The 22970-nt window shown below is 46.5% G+C and overlaps 1 protein-coding gene across 3 annotated transcripts in view; it reads left to right on the forward strand.

The window, feature by feature from the left end:
* The first annotated feature begins 5424 nt into the window (after nt 1–5424).
* The window catches only part of Eepd1 (endonuclease/exonuclease/phosphatase family domain containing 1), a 97996-nt gene continuing 80450 nt past the window's right edge, over nt 5425–22970 (forward strand). Inside the window, exons 1-2 of one of the 3 annotated variants that reach the window (XM_040729862.1) lie at nt 5429–5710; nt 6085–7119. In XM_040729862.1, coding sequence (XP_040585796.1) covers nt 6242–7119 — 878 coding nt within the window. In that variant the 5' untranslated portion in view covers nt 5429–5710; nt 6085–6241. Of the gene's footprint in view, nt 7120–22970 lie in introns of all 3 variants that reach the window. The other 2 variants (XM_040729863.1, XM_013119448.3) reach the window with 2 other exon arrangements.

Here is a 22970-nt window from a genome sequence, read left to right on the forward strand (position 1 = left end):
ACCTCAGTTCTTCTTGAGAGGTGTTACAACAACAACAACAATAACAAAGCAACACATAACACCAGAGCTTGAGCCAAAACTCAGAGCAGAAGGCAAACAGGACATCTGAAACATCTGCTAGCTCTCCACTGAGTCTAGACACAAACATGGTCCATCATGGGCCCCAGCCAGGCTTTACGGCCTCCCCACAACCACACAACACCACCCATGGTAGAAACACCACCTAAAGATGGATTATCTTCCCTGCATTCTGGGTAGCTGGGATCAGAAGAATATGCTACTCGTGGTGACCCCAGGCTATTCCTCTGACCATAGTCAGGGGCCACTAGGAGTTTGGTCACCTTCCCCTGAGAAGAGTTGCATTTCAGCTTAGCTATGAAGGAGGAATAAAGACAGAAGCAGAATGGGGATGGGAAGCCTCAGGTGTTGAACAGTGAGGTCATGGTGAACACAAAAGCTGGTGGGAAGGCCAAGAAACCCCCTCTGTATCCTGTGCAGGGCAAAAAGATGTGGACAAAACTCAACGGAAGATGGTGTAAACACAATGTGGATTATACGCAGAAGCTGGTGTGAGAGAGCAGGAAGGTCATACTATGGCATATTCCTCACCCACACAGCTGCCAGTGCTAATCACAGTGGCGCTGGGAAGTGTACAAATAGCCAGGACTTAGCCCACTCAGGTCTGGCTGACAGGATGCCTAGCTGCTCTGTGGCCCTCAGAAGTATTGCCTCAAGGTACATGTTCAGCTGCAAGGAGCCTGACAGGAACAGAGGCTGCCTGGCCTGGGGCCTTCAGAGACTGAGCTGCCTCTGCTTCTCCCCCTGCCCTCACACCCTCTCTGCATTCTGTTCCATGTCTGTGTCCTGTAGAACACACAATACACACAGTGCTGAGCAAATTCATGGTTCTCATCTCAGAGTTGACACTTTATTCTGACAGATACAGTTGTCACCTAACCATCATCTGCAACTTCTTCTGAGCTCTTGAACCGCATCCTGTGGTCAAACTGAAAACAAACAAAAACATCCCCAAGGGAAACCAATGCCTGGAGAGAAGGGGATGGATGTTAATGGGTGTGAACAGGGCTGAACTGGGAGCTGTGCTACTCTCTTCTTGCTGGGAAACAAGCCCTGGACACAGACTGTATGTTGAGCCTGCTGTGAGGGGCCACTGTGATATGCACTGACCTCTCATAATCTATGGGTACCCTGGGTACTGCTGGGTAGCTTCTGTGTCCTTGAGTCTCTCCTAGGCTCCCCCTATGGGCACATCTGCTGTGCTTGTACTGGGCAAAGTTTCCAGACACCTGCCTTGCAGAGCTGGGCCTGGGAGGTGCATAGGCTGGGCTCCTGTGATTCTCCTCCATGTGGCTTCTCTTTGCAGGTGAGCTAGATGCTTACAGTACAGCAGCTAGGCTCCACAATATGGGGAGAGGTATGTGGTGAGGAGGACTCTGGGGCCTGGCTTCCTGGGACAATAGGCACAGTCTCCCCAGGTTGGGCTGTGGCAGAGCACTAGACACTCAGAGAAGTGGGGGCATATTTTTATTAAGATTTCCATTGCTGCGATGAAGCACCATGGTCAAAGAACAAGTTGGGGAGGAAAGGGTTTATTCAGTTTGCACTTCCACACTGCTGTTCATCACCAAAGGAAGCCAGGACAGAAACTCTAGCATGGCAGGATCATGGGGGCAGGAGCTGATTCAGAGGCCATGCAGGGATAATGTTTACTGGCTTGCTTCCCCATATCTTGCTCAGCCTGCTTTGTTATAGAACCCAGGACCACCACTGCAGGGATGGCACCACCCACAATGGGCTATGCCTTCCCCCACTGATTACTAATTGAGAAAATGCCTTGCAGCTGGATCTCTCATGGAGGCATTTCTTTAGCCGAGGCTCCTTCCTCTCTGATGATTCTAGCTTGTGTCAAGTTGATACACAAAACCAGCCAGTACAGGGTCCTTGCTGCTAGGTGGAGTTCATGCTGAATGTCCACATGCAGATTCCACAGCTGGGTGTGAAGGCCACAGGCGCTTCTGTTGGCACTGTCCAGGTATCTATCAGTGGTCATTCTCTGCCATCCTTTGCCATGACTTGCAGTGGAGCTGGCCTGATACAGAATGTTCCAGAGCCCTGATGATGCCTGGACTTTCATCAGTTCCAAACACAGGGAGCACTTTAGTACACAGGGACACATCTACTGTCCAGGTCACACAAATAGTCGGTGCTTTGACACACTGCTCTTCAGAACAACATCCGTCTTGGCCAATGCGTAAGGTTGGTGCCAAGGTCCCTGTTAGCACTCTGCTTGGACATTATTGATTTGGGAAGTGGGGATTGGCTTTGCTTTGAAAGAACTGGGAGTTTATGGGTTGAGACATCATTTTCTCATTACTTTTAAGTCTTACATTAAGCCTTGCTTCCCTGGGATGTCCTCTAGAGTAAGTTATTACTATTTTATATCCATGTCCCATTTTTTCTCATCTTTATTTTAACATATAGTACTCTCCTAATTTCTCATCTACATCCCTGATGCCGAAAGGCTCTGGGAATAGAAGAAATCAGAATCTGACTCATTACTGTCTCATGGTGCCTGCCCCATGGTATTAAACTGGAGACCAACAAGTGCTTTACCTCCTAACTTCTACTACTTCTCCCTAGTCACTCTTTATCGTCGCAACTCCTAACTAAAAAGTGAAAGGCCACTGACCTGGTCCTCTCTGACTAGGCCTTAAATGAGAACTGTGTTATAAGGGGCAAAGGGCACTACATGTGGCATTTGGCTGGACCCATACAACCTCTGCCATCTTCATGTTACTCAATAGTCAGCTAGAATTCTAATATCCTTGGAGAATCAAGAAAATTCATTTAAACTTTCGTTCCTTCTATAGTAAGCCCTTAACCAACTTTTCCACGTTAGTGTTGATTCTGGGAAGTCCAATATGTTGCTGGGTTATCTCACAAGCTGGTTTCCTGTTTCTTGGACCTCTCTGAGTAGTTTATACTACCCTTCTGCTAGCTGCTGACTTAACTTCTTGTCCCCTCTTACCCTTTACGACTGCCAGCCTTCTCTCAACTCTGGCTTACCTTGCCCTACCCCATTTTCATCTCTTCTTTTAAGTTAAATTGTTTTTTTGAAGGCTTGCCTAAGTTTATCGACATGTAGCTTAGCTACACTAAACTGTACACTTAAGACATACCATTTTGTTGCTTTTGACATATGCAACCAGTACATCTCAAGCAAAATTTTCAACCACCCACCTTGAAAGTGGGTGTCTTTTTTTAGCTTGCTCTTCTCCCTTCCATCCCCACACACTCATTGGTACACTGCACACAGACAATTTCTATTTTCTAGCCTATATATGAATCATGCAGCATGTTCATTTTTGCCTGGCTCCTTTCAGGCATGAACCGATTTTGAGTCTCTTTTCTGTTGTTGCTTCTGTTAAATAGTTTGCCTTTATTGCTCAACAACATTCCAGAAATGGTTTTTTGATTGCCACTGCTTGTTTTCTGTTGCTATAATAAAATACCTGGAGAGGGGCACTTATGAGAAAGAGGTCTATCTGGCACACAGTTTGGGAGTCATCAAGGAATAGTGCTGGCATGACTGTCCTCTCCTCAAGACCTCATGGCACATGGTGTCACAGGAGCAGGAGAAAGGTGTCACGAGAGACATGGAGCCACAGCAAGGGAACGAGCTAGAATGGATTTTATTGCAATAACCCTTTCCAACGACTGACTCAGGGTTCTTTAAACACCCCCTTACTTCCCTCAGCAGGTGGCACCTCAGTGACCTCCCAAGAAGTGATGACTAAAATTTAAAGTCCACCACCTTCTAATATCACTACTGTTGAGGGCTGAGCTCCCAACACTTGAACTACTGGGGGACAGACTCAGACCGGATCCGAACTGATGGACTTGAAGTTGTCAGTCTTTGACTCCAACAAACCTACAAGTATCCATGTAGAGGATTTGGGGCTTTGTGCTTTTTTTTCTCTTAGTAAATACCTGTCGGTGGAATGGCTACATTGTACGGCAAGCACACTTCTAACTTTCAAGGAACTGTCAAGCTGGTCTGCAGAGTGGCTATATCCACTTCGGCTCCCACTAGGAATAGGTGGACATTTCATTTGTTTTGTGTTTTCACCAGTTTGATCATCAGTCATCGGAGACTGCCACCTGGGGCTGTGTGCACTTACTTGTCCAGGTATACCCAGTGCACTGGTGTCTACCTACCTGCTGTCTTTATTGCTTTCTTCCTCTCTACCTTCTGATTTTTCTCTGGGCACTCTTGTCAAGTGAGATCAGCGTGCCCGAGAATAAAGCAGATGGAGAGAAGGTTGGTAGCAGATTGGAGCTAGCCAGGTCAGTCATGCCATCCGTGGTGAGAATGCAGGCCTGCTTGAGGCAAGAGAGGAATATAACTATTCCCCAGGGGCCAGGACACCCCCGCCCCCACTCCGCCTCTTTTGTTTAAGTCCCTCTGACTGGGGTGTCCTTCTGTTGTGGTAGTGAGGGTCCTAACATCCCCAGCATTTCACTTCTGATCGCCTTCTGCAGACTTTCAAGACATTCAAATCAGGAGCCTTGGCCAGATGGTTGGGTGAAGATCTATTCTTTCAGGGGTCACTAACAGTCCTGGGTCAAAGTATCCAACATATTGTATGGCATCACCTCATTACGGCCACCCTGCCGGGTTTGTTTGACCAAATACTCTGCTCCAGGTATCCGCTTGTAACACATCAGGCCCTTTAATCTTTAACTAAATTATCGTTTCACAATGTCATCCAAAAACCGTTTTGGAAAGCAGCCTGCACTTCCCAGTATCATTTCCTTCCGTTTTAGTGAGTAGATTTAATACTTAACAGAAACACGTCCTTTATTTTCTCAGAGAGCTAAATTTGCAAATGACAGCATATGCACAACCTTTGTGAACACACAGGAGACGAGCCCTCCTACAGTGACACGTGGTTTGCAGGCATTCCTGGATGAATGGGGTCTCTGAGTCCAGGAAAGGCCTGAAAGCTGCGAGAGAATTGAGGTAGATCCCCTTTGATCCCCTCTGAGACTTTCAGGAGCCCTGGACTTGCTGGGCAAGCAAGCCTACCTCACCTGAAAGACTCCCGCTTGCCCCAGGCGGCCTTAAACAGCTCCACCCAACAAAAATAGAGCTCGGCTGGAGCCTAGGTTCCAGAAAAGCAGACAGGCTCACAAGTTCCAGTGAGCCATCCTTACTGCGCAACCAGTCTCTAAGCCCCGCCCTCGACTCCACCCCTCCAAGCCTACCAATGTCCCGCCCCCTGGCGCTCGCGCCCCGCCCCTACGTGCCGCGGGGAGGCGGGAGGAGGAGTTGGCGCGGAGGAGGCGTGGCTGTGCCGGCGGAGGCGCGGGCGGGCGGGCAGCGCGACCCGACTCTAGCTGTGACACCCAAGGCGAGCACCAGCGGGAGCGCGGTGCTGGGCTCAGGACGCGCTCCGCGGAATCTCGTGCCCGAGTTGGGCGCCGAACTTTGCCTGGATCAACGCAGAAGCGACGCCGCAAGTCCTGGTGCAGCTTCGGGGGCGGTATTTCGCCTCCGCTCCTGCCGCTCCTGAGCAGCCTTGCCTGCTCCGGGAGAGCAGCACTGAGTTTCCCCAGCAGAAAGAGCCGGGACGCGCGCGGCGAGCCACAGGGAACCAGGGGCCGACCCCAGCAGAGCGACGGAGAGGTGGGACGGGGATCGGATGGCTGGGGTGGGTCCATGAGCCCGTGCTCAGTGTCTGTCCCCGCACACTCAGCTCTGAGTTCCCAAGTTACAGTGCCTTGCGCGCAATAGGGGCTTCTTGTCTGTCTGCAGGAGCTCCGGTGGGGGTGTCCGAAGTGAGGAGGTGGCCCCAGCGCTGCCAGAGCAGAGAGGGGATAGCCCTCTTCCCTTTTTGGACCCTGTGTGATAAATAATCCGAGCAAAACCCACAAGGGGCAGTCTCACTGCGTCTGCATTTTCAGAAGTTGACTGTCCCCCACCACATATGGATTTCCAATACTACAGGAGTGCTAAGGGTTGATTGATTAACTTCAGTCAACTTCCATGTCAATTTCTAGGTGGTCCAGCAAAATTTTGAACACTAGCCATGGAAGATTTGATGTTTCTCTGTAGCAACTTCCTCGACCCGTAAGTCCTGCAACCTTCCATCCTTTTGTGCTTATAAAGGCTCCTGGGCTTCTCTATCCAGAGTTGTTCTGCGTTGGCTGGCTGGCCATGGGGAGCACTCTGGGCTGCCATCGCTCCATCCCCAGAGACCCCTCAGACCTGTCACATAACCGTAAATTCAGTGCAGCCTGCAACTTCAGCAACATTCTGGTGAATCAGGAGCGGCTGAACATCAACACTGCCACTGAGGAGGAGCTGATGACCCTGCCTGGGGTGACACGGGCAGTGGCCAGAAGCATCGTGGAGTACCGGGAGTATATCGGCGGCTTCAAGAAGGTGGAAGATCTAGCACTGGTCAGCGGTGTTGGGGCCACCAAACTGGAACAGGTCAAGTTTGAGATCTGTGTGAGCAGCAAGGGTAACTCTGCCCAGCACTCCCCCAGTTCCCTGAGGCGGGACCTGCTGGCTGAGCAGCAGCCTCATCACCTGGCCACCTCTGTGCCTCTCACTCCACGGGTCAATATCAACACAGCCACCCTAGCTCAGCTCATGAGTGTCCGGGGCCTCACCGAGAAGATGGCTGTCAGCATCGTGGACTACCGCCGGGAGCACGGTCCTTTTCGCAGCGTTGAGGACCTGGTGAGGATGGATGGGATCAACGCAGCCTTCCTGGACAGAATAAGACACCAGGTGTTCGCAGAGCGGTCCAGGCCCCCATCTACCCACACTAACGGAGGCCTTACCTTCACTGCCAAGCCTCATCCCAGCCCCACCTCTCTGAGCCTGCAGAGCGAAGACTTGGACCTGCCACCAGGGGGGCCCACACAGATTATCTCCATGCGGCCCTCTGTGGAGGCCTTTGGAGGTATGCGGGATGGGCGGCCTGTGTTTAGGTTGGCCACTTGGAACTTGCAGGGCTGCTCTGTGGAGAAGGCCAACAACCCAGGGGTCCGAGAGGTGGTCTGCATGACTCTTCTGGAAAACAGGTGAGGACAGGAGCCACCAAGGGTTCTGGAAGTGAAGGTAGCTGGCACGGCCTCATCCGAGGCTACAGATGAGTGGATCCTTTGGGGGCAAAGGCGGGGAGAGAGCATTTAATCCATGCTTCTGAGGTCCTGGCTAGTATTCTCAACTAGAGCTGTTTGCTGTGCAGTGGGCGCCTCCTAAGCGGAGGCTGTGTGGGTCTGGGTTCTACTTTGGAAGGTCTTGGACTCACAGGGCTACTCAGAGTTTAAACTGAATCAGGGATTCAGCTTGGGAACTGAGGTGTAGTCTTGCACGTAAGAAGAAACTGAGTCTTTAAAAGTCATATTACTGGGAGGGAAAGTCACGTTTTCCCATCAAAACACACCTATTTGCATGCAGAGGATCATCATGTTTGCAAACACATATGCCGTATTTGCCAGGGTGCCGTGAACAAAGCGCTTAGCACTTCCCTTTCCTTGTTGAACCTGAACTTGGCTTTTGGCATACTCCTTCTCCTGTCCTGTAGCCAGAAAAGGGCAGTTCGGGCGTGGATACTGGGCAGATTGTTCCTTCCGAACTAAAGGAGAAAAAGCTGGCAGATCGGGCCAATGGGAGAGATTGCTTCTGGTAGTCACACAATCGCTGCCTGTTAGGAACATCTGCTAGCTCCCCACACAGCGGAACAATACATCACGGCAGGAACTCCTGCTACTGCTAAAATAATGTGCAGTGTGATACCATTAGCTCCTTTCTGGGTCAGAAGTCCTCAGGTCACGCTCTTCAGGGACCTGGGGTGTAGTGTCGGTGCTTCCTTGCTGCCTTCCTTTGGGGAGGTTGACGATCTGCTTGGCAAGGTGGTAGCTTGGTGTCTGGAAACGAGATGTGCACTCTTGGAGGGAAATCAGTGTATTGTGGCAGGTCATCCGGGCAAATTAGCTAGGAGAAAAGCAGGTCACCACATTTTCTTGGCACCATTCCGTGGCACAGTCTTGTCAGGAGAGAGAGGTCCTCAGGATCCCAGGAGACCGCTGAGTGCTCCTCTCCTGGCGTGTTGTCCGTCTGTCACCCCAACTCATTCATTCTGCAAACTCATCTTGTTCACAGCCCCACCAGGATGGGACTGATACTAGTGCTCTTTCACAGCTGCTTGGGGGTGTGTGTGTGGTGTGGGAGACAGTGCTTAATTCCCATCAGGGGCTTCATAAGGCCCAGTGTGAAGTAGAGAGAGGGGTGATCAGGATCTGAAGTCTCCGTAGGGACAGCAGCCTGGGCAGTCCCTGTCCACTTAGTGCGTCAGGGTTCTCTGGAATGTGACCCCTGAACCACTGCCTAGGAAGCGCTGGGTGCCAGGTACCTCGCCCCCCACCTCCAAGTGCTTCTGGTGCATTCTAGAGCCTGAGAAACATAGTGCTGTGTATTGGGCCATCTCTGTCCTTCTGAGTTTCTTTTTAAGGACCCTCCTCATGCGCTGGCATGTGTCTGTGCATTTCCGTTACTTTGCCCCGGCCTTTGACTCTGGTTGTCCCTGAAGTCTGGTCAGGATTTCAGGACCTTATCAGTTTCTAGGACCTGTGAATGTGGAGAGTGGAAGATGGAGGGGGGAACTGAACTCGGACTCAGGAGTCACTCAGAAGCTGGCCTGGCTCTGTTTCAAGCATGGAGCCAGGAGCTGCTTAGAGAGGGGTAGTAACAGTTCTTGTCCCGCATGGAGTCCTTGGGGTTTTTGTCCTGTTTTTTTTTTTTTTGTTGTTTGTTTGTTTGTTTGTTTGTTCTTAGAATACTGAAGACATTTAGCTGCTGACTTCAGGAAAGTTCACCCAAACCCAAGGTATTGAAGGGAGTACTTATAATAAGCAATGAGAAGGTGACCTCCACCCCCCATTGTGGAGGCTGCTTGAGTGTCCTATGAGTTAGTGACTCCCTTGGCTTGGTCACAGTGCAGTCAGTATTCTGAGGAATCATAGCACATAGTTAGTGTCCGGTAAAACCTAAGTAATAGGCTTAGAGCCTGATCCGTGCAAAGCTGGGGTGGGGGCATTTGTGGTTGTCCTAGGGCACCAGAAGCTGTCACAGAGTCCTTAAGGATAGGTGGCAGTGCCTGTTCTCCAAGAGCTGTGTGCTCATCCTGATTCACAGCAGTTTCTCAACATCCCAGGAACTCCCTTCGTTCATAACAGGAAGCATATTTAGTATGAGCAAAGAGTGGTGCAGGGAGTTCTCCAGGTGGCTCTTAATTTCATATATATGTGTAGTACAAGAGTGCCTGAGTTAGGGGGTGTCTTTGTATTTTCTGATGGCTTCTACATCCATTCGATCACCCCAGTAACTGTAGAAAGTAGAGAATATTTATTTGGTTTTGTTAGATCACCTCCGTCTTTGGGTTAGGAAACAGGAGACAGGAGTTAAAACACTTGTCTCAGAAACAGAGACATTTGTGACTAACTTGGGACAGGGACCAAGACCAGCTGACTTTATACCATGTCTTTGCAAGTGTGATGTTTGGTTAGGCATAGTGCCTGCATACAACATCTTGGTTGGGTACCCCACACTGTCAGCCACAGACGTTAAATCCATTATAAAGGCATTATAAAGCAAGCCTCGGGCATTTTTGCAGCAGGAATGGCTACCTCTTAGCTTCCGTTCTGAGCGTTTGCTCAAGTATGTGCATTTTCTTAGGGGAAAGGTACCTATCTGGGATTTGAGATCTTTACTGCCCTGATATTCTTCCAGTTCGACAGATGGACATGTTTATGCCACAAGAAACTGTGTTTTGCATGTGAACCCCAAGGTAGGACCTCTCAGGGCTTGATAATTATAGTCACTGGGAGCCTTCAGGGACACCATGCTGTGGCATGTGTCCATGCACTGACGGTTTCATCAGATTGGTTTACCAAACTTTGGTCTTAGGCAATGTTCTTCCTCCCTTGGTATTTATGGAGCAAGACTGAGACGGATGCTTCTGCTTAAATATCCTCGCAAAGTTTGGTGACAGTCAGGGTGAGGAATGATCCTTCAGTGTTTGTTTGTTTATTGCTGAGTAATCATTCTATCTTAAAGAGTTCCTCTGGTTTCTGAGACAAACGCAAGGAAGAGCTGACAGATAATCTCCAAAAGAAATAAGGAGGTTTAACATCCCAGTTGCCCATTTCCCTCCACATTCTATATCAGCAGAAAACTCTAGTGTTGAAGTAGTTAGATTTTTAATGGTTTCAATATTTTTTCTTGCCCAGTCTTCACAGGTAAAGCACAGGTAGATTATTGCCCCACAACATGTTCAGTGATGAAAACAAATCCCACCACCAACAGATTTTAGTCTGTCTGACTTGATTAGTGGGATCAGCATAGATAGAATTCGTCTCGACATTTGATTCATTCATTGAATATTGACTGTTCACTTGCTCTGTACATGTTTAAAGATGACTCAGGGATCAGCTTGGATCACCTCCATGGCAGAACTAAGTAAATGTCAGTCAGTTTGCATGGTTCAGTGTCAAAACAGTTTGGTAAACCCAGTTTGTCTGTTTTCTGCTAACTCACAAAGACTGATTTGGCACCTGATTGTATTTTTTCCATATGAATAATCGGCTCATGTTGGGGAATTAGAGAGTAGGTAGATTAACCAAATATAATATCTAGGGACAAAACTGCTCAGCAATCCTCTTAAAATAGACACTGTGGCATCTCTTTTGATAGCTGTAGAAACAGAGGCTCAGAGGGTTGAGGTACCATCCCAGTGGCTTTCAGAAATGTAGATGCCGGAGCCTGGATTTGAAGCTAGGCTTTTGTCTGATTTCAAAGCTGGGACTAGGTGTGTATTTTGCCAAATTCAGTATGTCCTTCCATGTCCTGTTTCTGGCTCTATCTTTCCTACAATTAGGTGTTTCCTCCCTATTGTGGGTCAGACATCAGGGGTTTGGGAGAAGGATAGCTTCACCCAAATCCCTGAAACTTTCTCAGCCTCAGGAGGCCTCCGTGCCTTTCCTGTTTTTGTTCCTCCAAAGGATAGGGTGGTAGCCAGATGTGTGGAGCAAATTCAGAGGACGTCAAGGCCTCTCTGCTTGGCCCTAAGTGTGAGTTTGAGGCCTTGGGCTCCACTCCAAAGTGGAGTTCCGGTTTGCAGAGCCAAGGAATTCTGGGTCATTTCCAGACAGATTGGTGGTCGGCACGAAGACTGTCGGATTTGTAAGAAGGTGGGGCGAGGAAGGGAGGTCTCAAGGTGCGGGCATCAATCACTCAGGGCTATGGCACAGAAAGGAAAGGGGTTATGTTTGTTTTTCAGATAGGTTGAGTTTCTTTGGGGTCTAATGTCAAGGTCCTGGTACTGTTGATTTTTCCAGGTGATTAAACATTCATTCAAGCATTTTTTTTCTTTTTGTTAAGCTTTCTCTGGGGACCAGGCTCTTGCAGGCAAAGCTGGTCTTTCCTGGAACTTCCCTTCTGGATAGGGAGAGGTGCATGTCAGCGCACAGGTACCTAACTGCAGTTAGGCGCAGAGGCCTAGGCTGTTGGAGACGAGGCAAAGGGAAGCTTATTTAGATAAGTGGGGGAGGGGGGAGAGGAGGGGACCTTGTCCAGATGCTGGAGGATGGCAGGGAGCCAGGCCTGGAAAATCTGGGGGTAGAAGAAGAGGCAGCCTCAGTCTGAATGGATTGAGTTCTGGGAGCTGTAAAGCACGAGCCTTTTGTTGCTTCAGGTGTAGTGACCGGGGAGATGAAGTAGGTGGAAATAAAGGACCTACTAGAGGTAAAACCTGAAGGGATTTGTCTGTGTCTGGGATGGTGTGAGGATTAGATGGTGACTGACAGTCTTGAAAGGAGATTGGAATCTGACGTGGACATCAAGGCCGTGTGCAACATGAGAGAGGAAGTAAGTATTGCCGGGAGGCCAGAGAGCACAGGGGACCAGTCTGCTTGGTTCCCCAGCGTTTGTGGAAACCTCAGCCTTAGTGGACAGTGAGTACCAATTGGGAACAAGCTCAGTGGGAGGGAGGTTAGCATTTGGCAGGTAAAGATGTGGCAACAATTGGGGCTACTAGTTAGCAGCCCCTTCATGCCCTCAAAGGGTTGAAGGGGCCAAGCTGGGCTGTCTACTCAGGCCTATGTATGTAATACTTACAAACACAGAAGGTTTCTACCAGAATAGCATACAATAATTAACATAAGGAGCAAATGCCTTTATTACAGTTCTTTGAACCTTTCGTGGTGGCACATGCCTTTAGTCCCCGCACTGGGGAGCAGAGGCAGGCAGATCTCTGTGAGTTCAATGACAGCCTGCTCTACAGAGTGAGTTCCAGGACAGCCAGGCCTACATAGAGAGACTCCCCACCCCCTTTGCAAACACAAAACAAACAATAACAAGCAACAACTACAAAGTGTCTTACACCTGGTGGCTAGGAGCCTATGGATGGTATCCTAAAATAAACGTCATGTAAAAGAAGTCTGCAGGCCTTCAAAGTCCCATAGAAAGAAACCCTGCTTTTTTGTTTGTTTGTTTGCTTTTCCTGGCTCTAGTTCTCTAACTAGCATTGGTTTGTACTTATTCCCAACCAGTCCTTGTTTCCTGAGGGTTCTATTTTGGTCCAGCCATTACCTGATTAAACTGTTAGGCTGGGCCTTTGATTGCCAGGCTGCTGTGAAGTTCTGAGACAGAGTGCTTCACCAGGGGAATGCTGCGCTGCTCGTCCATGTACCCTAAGTCCTGCTGTTCTCAGATCTATGCTGAGGGTCACATTGGTACTTTGTCTTTCTCAATGGAGAAAAGCATGGAGTCTACGAGGGTGGTTTAAGGTAGATTGTATTGCTCCAATAACTGGTTAAATGAAACCTCTCTTGAGGCTGTTTAAGTAAATTCAGTCTGACTTACATAAAAAAAACATTTAAAGAAATTGATGGTTATTTCTGTAAAACAACCAGTCTCACCACGATGCTTTCGTGCATGCGCACTGTGTGTGTTAGTGTTCACCACCCACCATCATTCCCTTGTCCCCCCACTTCTGTTTCCATGGCTCTTCCCAATCCCTTTCCACAAACTCACAAGTCTTTAAAAAACTAGCTAAGTTCCACATTTGAGAGGAAACATGACATGTTTGTCTTTGTGAGTTGGCTTGTTTCTTTTGACACAACGATTTCCAGTTCCATCTATTTTTCTGCAAATGGCACGATTTTGTTTTCTGTTATTTTAAGTAGAAGAAAAAGTAAAACAACTGTGGTCTGGAACAATGATTGACTTTCTTAACCTTGCTGTCGACTCCGTTTCCTCTCTTCCTTTCTTGGTAGGAGTCCTTGCAGCTGCAGATGTGGGTGTTATTTTGCCATTTGTTCTTGTTAACAAAGTGATCTCCAATCTTAAACCTTCACTTCTCATTTTAAACAGTAAAATACTCCATGCCTGACTCCCAGCCCGATGGGGCTGGGGCTTTGGTCTGCTTGGTAGCAGTACATATGCCAAGAACAAAATCAGGTAATTAACACTGGACTTTCTGAGGCTAAGACCTGAGCCCAGCCAGTGTCACCTGTGGCCATCAACTTTGTCCCTGTCTGATGGACATAAAAGGGGTTGCTAAGGGAAGCTGAGATCTCTGTTAGGGTCACATGACTGTTAATAGTGGACTGAATGATGGTCTCAGCAGTTAGTGTCTAAGTTTGGCAGTTAGAAAATGCCTGTAAGCTCAGTCCTCCTCATGCAGCCTGTGTCTGGACTAGCAGGTCGGCTACCCACTCTGTTCTGAGTTCTCTCAGTGTGTGGATACTTGGTAATGCTATCATGTGTGTGAGTGCATGCGTTTGCTCTGGCCTTGGCTTCTTCAAAGTGGAGCAAGGATATTTGCAAAGCAAACTGGGTGTAGGATATTGTGGGTTATTTCTTTAATGGCTTTTGAGTCATTTATAGTTATCTTGCTCACACCTTTTTTGACATCAGTTTCTTATATAATTTGCTTTTATAGAAGCCTTCCAAATATTCATCTTCATTTTCTTAGGAACAACTTCTCTTTCTGTTCACACTTCTTGTTCATGAGTTGATGTCACATTTTAGGAGGTGGTAGTAATGTGTACAACCGGCGTTAACAGTCTAGGGACAGATATAGTTGGCTCCTGGTAAGCACAGGATTCCTATAGAGGTGATGGGTCCAGTCAGGAATGTTCAGTGTGTGATGGCTCTCCCGAATCTGCATTGACAGAGAACAGGGACAGTCTGGTGGGTCTTTTGAGATGAAGTTGCTGAGAAAAACAAACAAACCACATCTGCTGTGTATGTAAAATTACAGATGAACTCAAAACACATTAGCCAGGCATGGTGGCACATTGCTCTCATCTCAGTGTTTGGGAAGCAGAGGCAAGAGAATTGTGAATTTGAGGTCAATGTGAGCTCCATGGGTCCTGTCTCAAACAAAGCAAAGCAAAACAAAACAAAACAAAACAAAACAAAATCCCAGTCAAACACTGGTACCTGTGCCCAAGTTATTTAGTTTAGAGTGTGACAGGGTATGGAGATTGCAGACTCCTGGTAGTAACTGAAGCTTTTTGCTCAGTATCATTTTCCCTTAAAGGCTGGCTCAAAAGTTGTGGCTAGTTCTAAACTCATAAATTGATTGTTCCACTGTACCAATTATCCATAAATGTATTATTTCAGCTTTCAGAAAGGGAAATAACAATGAACTTTTATTTATTTCTATTATTTGACTTAGAACTTGTATTGGTCAACAGATCTAAAAAAACATGTTCTCAACCTATGGGTCATGACCCCCTTTGGAGGGGGTCAAATGATCCTTTCACAGTGGTCACATATCAGATATTTTCATTATGATTCATAATAGTAGCAAAATTATAGTTATGAAGTAGCAATAGTATAATTTTATGGTTTGGGGTCAGCACAACACGAGGAACTGCATTAAAGGGTTAGGATTAGGAGGGTTGAGAACCACCATTTAAAAATTCACTGCTTAGTAAACCTCAATTACTCTGAGCTGGGATGGATTTTTAAGAAGGAAGGCTGGACTTGATGCCTTATAAAATATTTTTCCAAGTTTTAAAGTTCACACAGTCTTTTTAAATTGTTCTGAATTGAACTTTAAAGTTTAACCTTTTAAACTGTAGACTATGTGTGATCTCTCAGTGACCAAGGGGAGCATTTCAGTGTACATGAACCGAACATAGTCAAATAGCAGGTAATTACTTGTGATCTTGTATTATGGTGGTTTTTGTTTGTTTTGATTTTGTTTTTCGAGGCAGGGTTTCTCTGTGTAGCTTTGGAGGCTGTCCTGGAACTCATGCTGTAGACCAGGCTGGCCTTGAACTCACAGAGATCTGCCCACTTCTGCTTCCCAAGTGCTGGGATCAAAGACTTGCGCCACCATCACCTGACTTGTATTATGGTAATTTTGATGATTCCACATTTATAATAATAGCCATTGTTAGATATTGCTGGTTTTGTAGTAAAAGATTTTATCTTTCTAATTCTGGAATAAACTTAATTGAAGGGTATCTAAGATGATGGTTTGAATGTCTTCATATGTAACCACTTATCTAAGAAAAGCAAGACTCTTTTGATTACCCAAACAAATTAAGACTAGGAAATAACCTGGAGGATGAATGAGAGGCAAGACTGCAATGTTATCCATAATAGTTCCTGAAAATATGCTATCTACAGAAATATATATATATATATATATATATATATATATATATATATATGGTCTAGAAGTCTGAGTAGACATGGCTGACCTCAAATTCTGTCTACTTCTATCTTCTGAATGCTGGGTTTGAAAGTGTGTGCCACCACACCCGGATCAGATACAATATTTGAGTTCATCAAAACTATTGTGTTAGGCCAGGAGGGTAGAGCACTTAGTTCTAGCACTATGGAGTCATAAGCAGGATTGGGTCCAGGGATCTCGGGCTCTGTAGTGAGACCACATCTTATCTTAAGGCCTGCCTCTCTCCCACAATAAAAATAAAAAAGGAAGGAAAAGGAAGGAAAGGAGGAGGACTGAAGGATATCTGTATGATATTTTGACTGGTCAATTTTGTTGGTAAGCCTTATATACTTAGATGTATACATTTCTTCTAAATTGCAGAAGTCCCTTCTATTCTGCAGGTTTTCCATTAGGAAGAAAAGTAGTCTCCATTTTCTGCCAAGTACCTAGAATTCTGGGGAGGGGAAAACAATGTTTCTGTAGATAGGGTATGCACTAGTCAAGAGAGTTGCTCTGATAAAATACTGTGAAAACTAAATTCATTGTCTCAATGCTGGTGTCAAGAAACCACACCGGGTGATTTAGTTTTGTCTTTATTTTATGTTTTATCCATGGCTGGGACCCTGCCTTGTAGCTGGCCTTCATCTCTCTGTGTTTTCACATGGCGCTTCTACCTATCCAAACTGAAATTTCCTCTCCTTGTGAGGACACCAGCCATAGCTGATGATGGTTCCTTTTGCTTTCAATTCTTTACAGACTTTTAACTTCAAGTCATATTCCAAGGTCCTATGGGTTAGGACCTAACTTGTGAAGTTTAAGGGGACACCAGGGTATACGAAAATAATTTAGGAAGAACTGACCAATGTGTCCCTTCTTGCCCATTTGTGAGGGACACACATCTCTGAGCTTTTCTGGTGAAAAATTTCAAGGTATTTAATGTGCAGATTGAAGCTGGCATCCAGTTTCTGGGGTGACACTGTCCTCTAATACGAGGTCAGTTTTCTTTTTTTGAAATTTACTTTTCATTTTACATATCAACCACACTTCCCTCTCTCTCTCCCCCCCCCCACCCTTCCCATCCTTCCTACTCCTCATCCACTCCTCAGAGGGGTAAGACCTTCCTTGGCGAGTCAGCAAAGTCTGGCATACCAAGTTGAGGCAGGACCAAGCTCCTGGGTAGGTCCTGGTGCCACTGCCAGCCCCACCCCCACAACAGATCAAGTCTCACAACTGTCACCCACATTCAGAGGGTCTAGTTTGGGAGGAAAGATTTCTAATGAGCCATAGTAAGTCTGGCCTAGCTTTTGGGAGCTGGGGTTAGTTTTCTCAGCACTGTCCTTTGGAGGTGCCAGCCTGGACATTTCCCTGGAAATACATCAGTGCTCTGAAGCCTGGTGGTCTACCTCCACTCCTTGGTAGTGGCCTTCAGTCTGCCAACTTTGTTGCTTGCCGTTAGCCCTAGGTAATTTTGGCCAATGAGCTTGCTAGGGCCTACACCATCACTTCAGGTAGGATTTAGTATCTGTTGTTTAGACCTTCATGTCCTTTAGACCAGTGAGAAGGAGAGACCCAGAGTGCCTGTCATAGACCCAGCGCAAGCTGAACTTTCTCTGACTTTTGTTATGAAGCTCCCATTCAGAGCTCCCCCACCATAGCAGGCCCTGTAGCACAACTGCATGTAGAAGCCATCCACCCTCCTAGACTGACAGTTTCACAAAGGTAGGAGCTATGTTCAGTAGCATGGTTTTGGCACAGCAGCACCAAGAAATTCATGGCAGGAATATATGCTTGGTCACATTTAAGAGCCACTGTATAAACATTTTATATTCAGTGACTAACTTTACTCTCACACAAACACGTGGGTGCAGTATGTCTATCACATACACAAGGACTTCTTTGCAGAGTTTAAGGAGTCACTTGGTTGGTCAGCAGGGAACAGGCCCAGTCTCCTTTATCTAGAGAGGTAGAGAGTCTGTGGATGTGGAGAGGACCATGGGGGGGGGGGTCACTAAGGGGGCAGTTCTGTACCTAGAGAGGCTGGAGAGGCAGCATGAGTTGTGGGATGGGACCCTGTGTCTTTGAGGGAGCTCAAGGTGGTTGCCAGTCAGTGTGCAGGAAGTTACCCTATCTGTCACAGTGAGGCTATCGATGTTGTGCTGTGCGGTGGCTGGGTTTTTGCTGTTGTAATTGAAATGTGAGTTCCATGCCATGCAGCTCGCCACAGTAAAGTGACGATTCAGTGGTTTTCATTGTATTCACAATGTACAGCTCTCACCTGTCTACTAATTCCAGAACGTGTTCATGGGTTCATAACAAAGTTCCATATGTACTGGCCGTCACTTCCTATTGTCGCTACTTTCTTCCTGTGGTCACTTGGCCCTTCGTGTTAGACCCCTTGCAATTTGCGCCTTTCAGGCTTGAGCTGTGTTGTAACGTGCGTCAGCATTCCAGTTTTTTTTCTTGTGAGCTGAGTAATATTTTACCATATTGGTGGATGTTAGGTTTTTTTTTCTACCTTTTGGCTATTACGAACATACATGAAGGCAGTTTTAAATGGAAGTTATTTCTTAGCCTCTTGACTATACACAGAGTCAGGTTTGCTGGGTTAGAGTTAATTTTAAGTTTGACATTTTTGAAGAACTGCTGGGTCCTTTGCTAGAGCAGCCAGATCATTTTACATTCCTGTCAGCAGGGTGGGGCGGCTCATGTTTCCCAGATTCCTGCCAGCACTTGTTATTGTGTTGTGCGTTTTGACCATAGCCGTTCTATTGTGTGTGGAATAGTGTTATCAATGTTAGGATTCCAGTTCCCTAATAATCAGTGCTGCTTAGCATCTTCTCATGTGCTTATTGGCCATTTACTTCTCTTCTTTGGAGAAACATCTATATTTGGATCTTGGGTTAGGTTATTTTCAAATTTATTGCTAACCTGAAGAAAAGATACTGCACTGACAACATGTCTTCTTCTCTTTCTTGCAACTCAGTCATGGAGTCATTGCATCAGGACATAATCTGGAATAATTTCTGTGTAATAGGAGAAAGTCCTAAACAGCCTACAAAAACAGACCTCCACCTGAGAAGATCTTGGCAGATCCCGGTTGGAGTGCTCCATGATTCTGGCTGGAGTAGTGTGTCTGAGCTGGACTTGTAGCAGAGTCCTTCAGGGGTTCTGAATGTCCTCCAACTTCACATTAAAGTTATGTGCTTTGGATGGGAGTTTAACGCATTTATGTGAAGCCAGAACGTAAAGCACAGTATGCCAGGGACTGTGGTCAGAAGCGAACTTCTGGACTCTCACTATAGGACCTGCAGTGCCCAGGCCCCCAGCCCAGACAAGTGCCTTGAGGGAACACTTGCTACAGGATACTGGCAAAGCCATCTTGCACAGATGAAATTACATCCAATGTGTTTATTTCCCGGTCCCTCTGAAATCCAGCTGTGGCAAGCTGAGTCATACCCTTCACTTCATGGGACCTTGTCACCAGCAGGGCTCTACTTCTCTTTGCTTTTGTGTTTAGAGTGCCATTTCTTCCTCATGCTGCTCTAAACTTTAGATTTTCCAGGTGTATTTTGGTATGAACAGATGCACAGATACGAATGGACCTGGTAGAAAAGCCAAGGTATATGCTGCTGGCTTAAAACCAAAGACCCAAAACAATTACAATCACTTAAATTTGAACCAATTTTATTTGGGCAAAATGAATATAGCAGTGAACCAGACTTGAGATCAGCAACCTTGAAATGATTTTGTATGGTTCAAACAGGATCAATTAATGGAGTCTTACTTTTATAAACCTGTTTTGTGTTTCATGTGTCCCTAGGTTTGTATGTGTCTGATCATAGACATATGTTTGTATGTCTCCACCTACAGTGTCTGGCTGTGTGAGAGCTATAAATATACCCATCTTTAAAAATAGATCTTTATCTTTAGTGCTAATTACATCTCTGCTTCCTTCACTTTCTCAGTGAGTAAGTGTAGTTGGGAGAACCTGTGTGCAGTTGGCAGGATCCTGCCTCCTGACTAATTGTTTACAGGCCCTCTTCTCCAGCTCTTTTTAGACAAGCGCAGTGGCACCTGGCATCCAATTTACTATTGATGTAACCCAGGTGGAAACAGGGACTGTCTCTCCCTGTCTAGTGGCCTGGTGGCTGCTGGAGCCAGGAACCTTGACTTCGGCTCTTTGTGTAGTTCAAGGCCAGACTGTGCAGCGCAGTTTTCTTCTTTTTGTCTTTGTAGAGCACTTGAATTTTTGTGTGGAACTTTCAAAACAGAAAACCATGTAAACAGTGCTCAGGCTCCCTCTCTTGAGGTCATGGTGCATTCTATCTCGGTGCTGTTCTTTTGAATTCCTTCAGAGCTTGAGAAATCCCCTCCTAATGAGACTTGGTGAACAGCAGACAGCAGTGCTCACCACCCACTGAGGTTAACTCCTTTGCCCAGCACTGTGAGTGTGTCCCTGCTGATCTTGGATTGAGGGACAGTAGCGCCTATCCAAAAGCATAGGGGATATGAAGAGTTCCATTTGGCTGTGGAGACAGTTGACATAGCACGGAGATCTTTGGTAGACAGAGACTGTGTCTGGTGACAGGGAGTGGTGGTGTTAAGGACTGCTGCCTCTAGAAATGCCCTTGAAGTGTTCTGTGCAGTGCCTCTTGGAACCAGCCAGAAATGTTTTCTATTTCTTGCAGCTGAAATTCTTGGTGGATGTACCCTGATCCACTGGTCTTGGACAATGCATCTATTTATTTATGGCATTAGAGACTGAACCTAGGGTCTTCTGTGTGCCAGGCAAGGACTCCATCCCTGAGCTGTAGCTCCAGATCCTAGACAGTGCTTTTTTTTGTTTTTGTTTTTTTACGAGACAGGGTTTCTCTGTATTGTTTTGGAGGCTGTCGGACCAGCCTGGCCTCGAACTCATAGAGGTCCGCCTGCCTCTGCCTCCTGAGTGCTGGGATTAAAGGCATGTGCCACCACCATCCAGCTCCTAGACAGTGCTTTTAAAACTCTCTTTAGTCAAGGATACCTTTCCTTAAATGAAATCTTATGGCAATGGTTCTCAACCTGTAGGCCTTAACCCCTTTGGGGGTCAAGTGACCCTTTCACAGGGGTCACACATCAGATATCCTGCATATCAGATATTTACATTATGATTCACAACAGTAGAAAAATTACAGTTATGAAGTAGCAACGAAAATAATTTTATGGTTGGGAGTCACCACAACTTGAGAAACAGTATTAAAGGGTCGCAGCATTCAGAAGGTTGAGAACCACTGTTTTATTGGGAGGCACCACACACCACAGTGGTAAAAGATGCGATGCTTCAGGCTAGAACTCAGAGAGTATGTGGGGGCAGGGGAGGCTCACCATGAAACGAAACATAAGCAAAATCCTGCGTGGACATTTTTTATCATCCGGCTCAATGTCAACCTGCTTCCCTGCTCCCATTACTAGGCTCTGTTCACTGCCAACAACCCATGAATGGTCATGGGGCTGCTGGTTCATCAGTTTGTTTTCAGGGCCTTCTAAGCGCTATTTATGTCTTCCATGTTGGCCTTCTCTTTATCGGGTGATCGCTTTCACAAGCATAAATGCCTGTATTGCATTCCCAAGTGCCTGCGCAGGTGGGGCCACTCGTGCCGGAGGTCAAAATACAAACACATTCTTAACATTTGGATAAAAAAACACAAAACAAATACTAATACTGAACTAATTGGTAGGGGCAACATTGATCCTTGCAGGTGGAGAAAGCTGGGCATTTATGGCAGGCTTTCTTGGCCTCCATTCTATCAGCTTTGTTTTGTTTTTTTTTTTTTAATTTTACCTTTTCATATTGAAATGATTATAATTCACATTCTATTAATATTTGGGGCAGCTCATCCTTTGTGGTAGGACTGGCCCATGTTTTATAAGATATTTAATGCAACCTTGGCTTCTATTCACTAGATACCACAAGGACCCACATAGGATACCCAAAGATTTCTAGAGAGAAATCTCCAGTGTCCCCTGGGGGAAGCACCGGTCTATGCCAGTGCTTTAGAACCATTTTAACTGCACAAGCAGTGGTATGGGAACTTTAACATTACCTAAGTGATGGTTCCCTGGCTGAAGGAGAGGGAAGGCAATCACCAGGGAAAGAGAAACCCAGTGTCGAGGTTATAGACCTGGGACCTCAACTGGACAGGGGAGGAGGAGTCAGGGGAGAGATTCTGGGGGAGTGCCTGTTATGTCTCTGTGACATTGACCAGTACACGTGGGCAGCCTCTTACAGGCCTATAAAGGAGGCAATAGCAGTGGGCTCTTGTGTTTTGGGGACATATGCATGTGACAAGAATGGAGATTGGAATGGTGCCAGAGACATAGGCAGAGTGGAAGGCAGGAATGAGGAGGCGAGGTCCAGGTTGCCTCAGCTGTCTCAGCCAATCCCTGGTACTTACTCTGTAGAGGAGGAACTGGGAACTACTGGTCTACCTTGCAGATGCTGAGTCTGGGTGGGGGTAGGAATGCGAGGAGGCAGAGAAACTAAGCAAAGGCCTGAAAGAAGAAAGCATCCTAGGAAAAGTAATGCACAACTTGCCAGATTTTGTGGGACGAAGTGTTGAAACACTGGGAAGACAGTATTTGAGAGGAGAAACCTGAAGATAATCTTTTCCCTTTGAGGAAGGGCAGGAGTTTGGAGGGACTTTTTTTTTTAACCTCTGTGCTACCTTTTTAGGTAGGAAACATTAACTTATGGAGGCCCAGAGGATGTCTGAGAAAAATGACCTCAATTGAAATGCTCAGAGCCAAAGTAAAAGATACTCTATTTGACTTTGGATCATATTAATTTGATATGTGTTTGACTATTATTATAAATATGATCCAAACTGAATTCCTAATGCCATGACACCAAATGAATCATTCATTGTCAGTGAGGAAAAAGGGTGGGAGATGGCATATGGTATGAAGTTGTACATGCTAAAATTATCGCTGCCTAGTCCGAAGTAGCTCTTAGGTACTTTGGACGTCTTTGATGGGAGAGAAAAAGCAAGTCTAAGCATGATTTAATGTGCTTTGACTTAAACTGTTATTGCATGTTTTTATCCACAGAGGATGGGTCAGAGATTGGGGCTGGGATTGAGAACAGGGATCAACTGCACATGGGCACAAGGAAGGTTTGGGAATGATGGTAAATGTCACACT

The sequence above is a fragment of the Mesocricetus auratus genome, unplaced genomic scaffold (genome assembly GCF_017639785.1).
Source record: "Mesocricetus auratus isolate SY011 unplaced genomic scaffold, BCM_Maur_2.0 Super-Scaffold_100022, whole genome shotgun sequence".
NCBI classification, from domain to species: domain Eukaryota; kingdom Metazoa; phylum Chordata; class Mammalia; order Rodentia; family Cricetidae; genus Mesocricetus; species Mesocricetus auratus.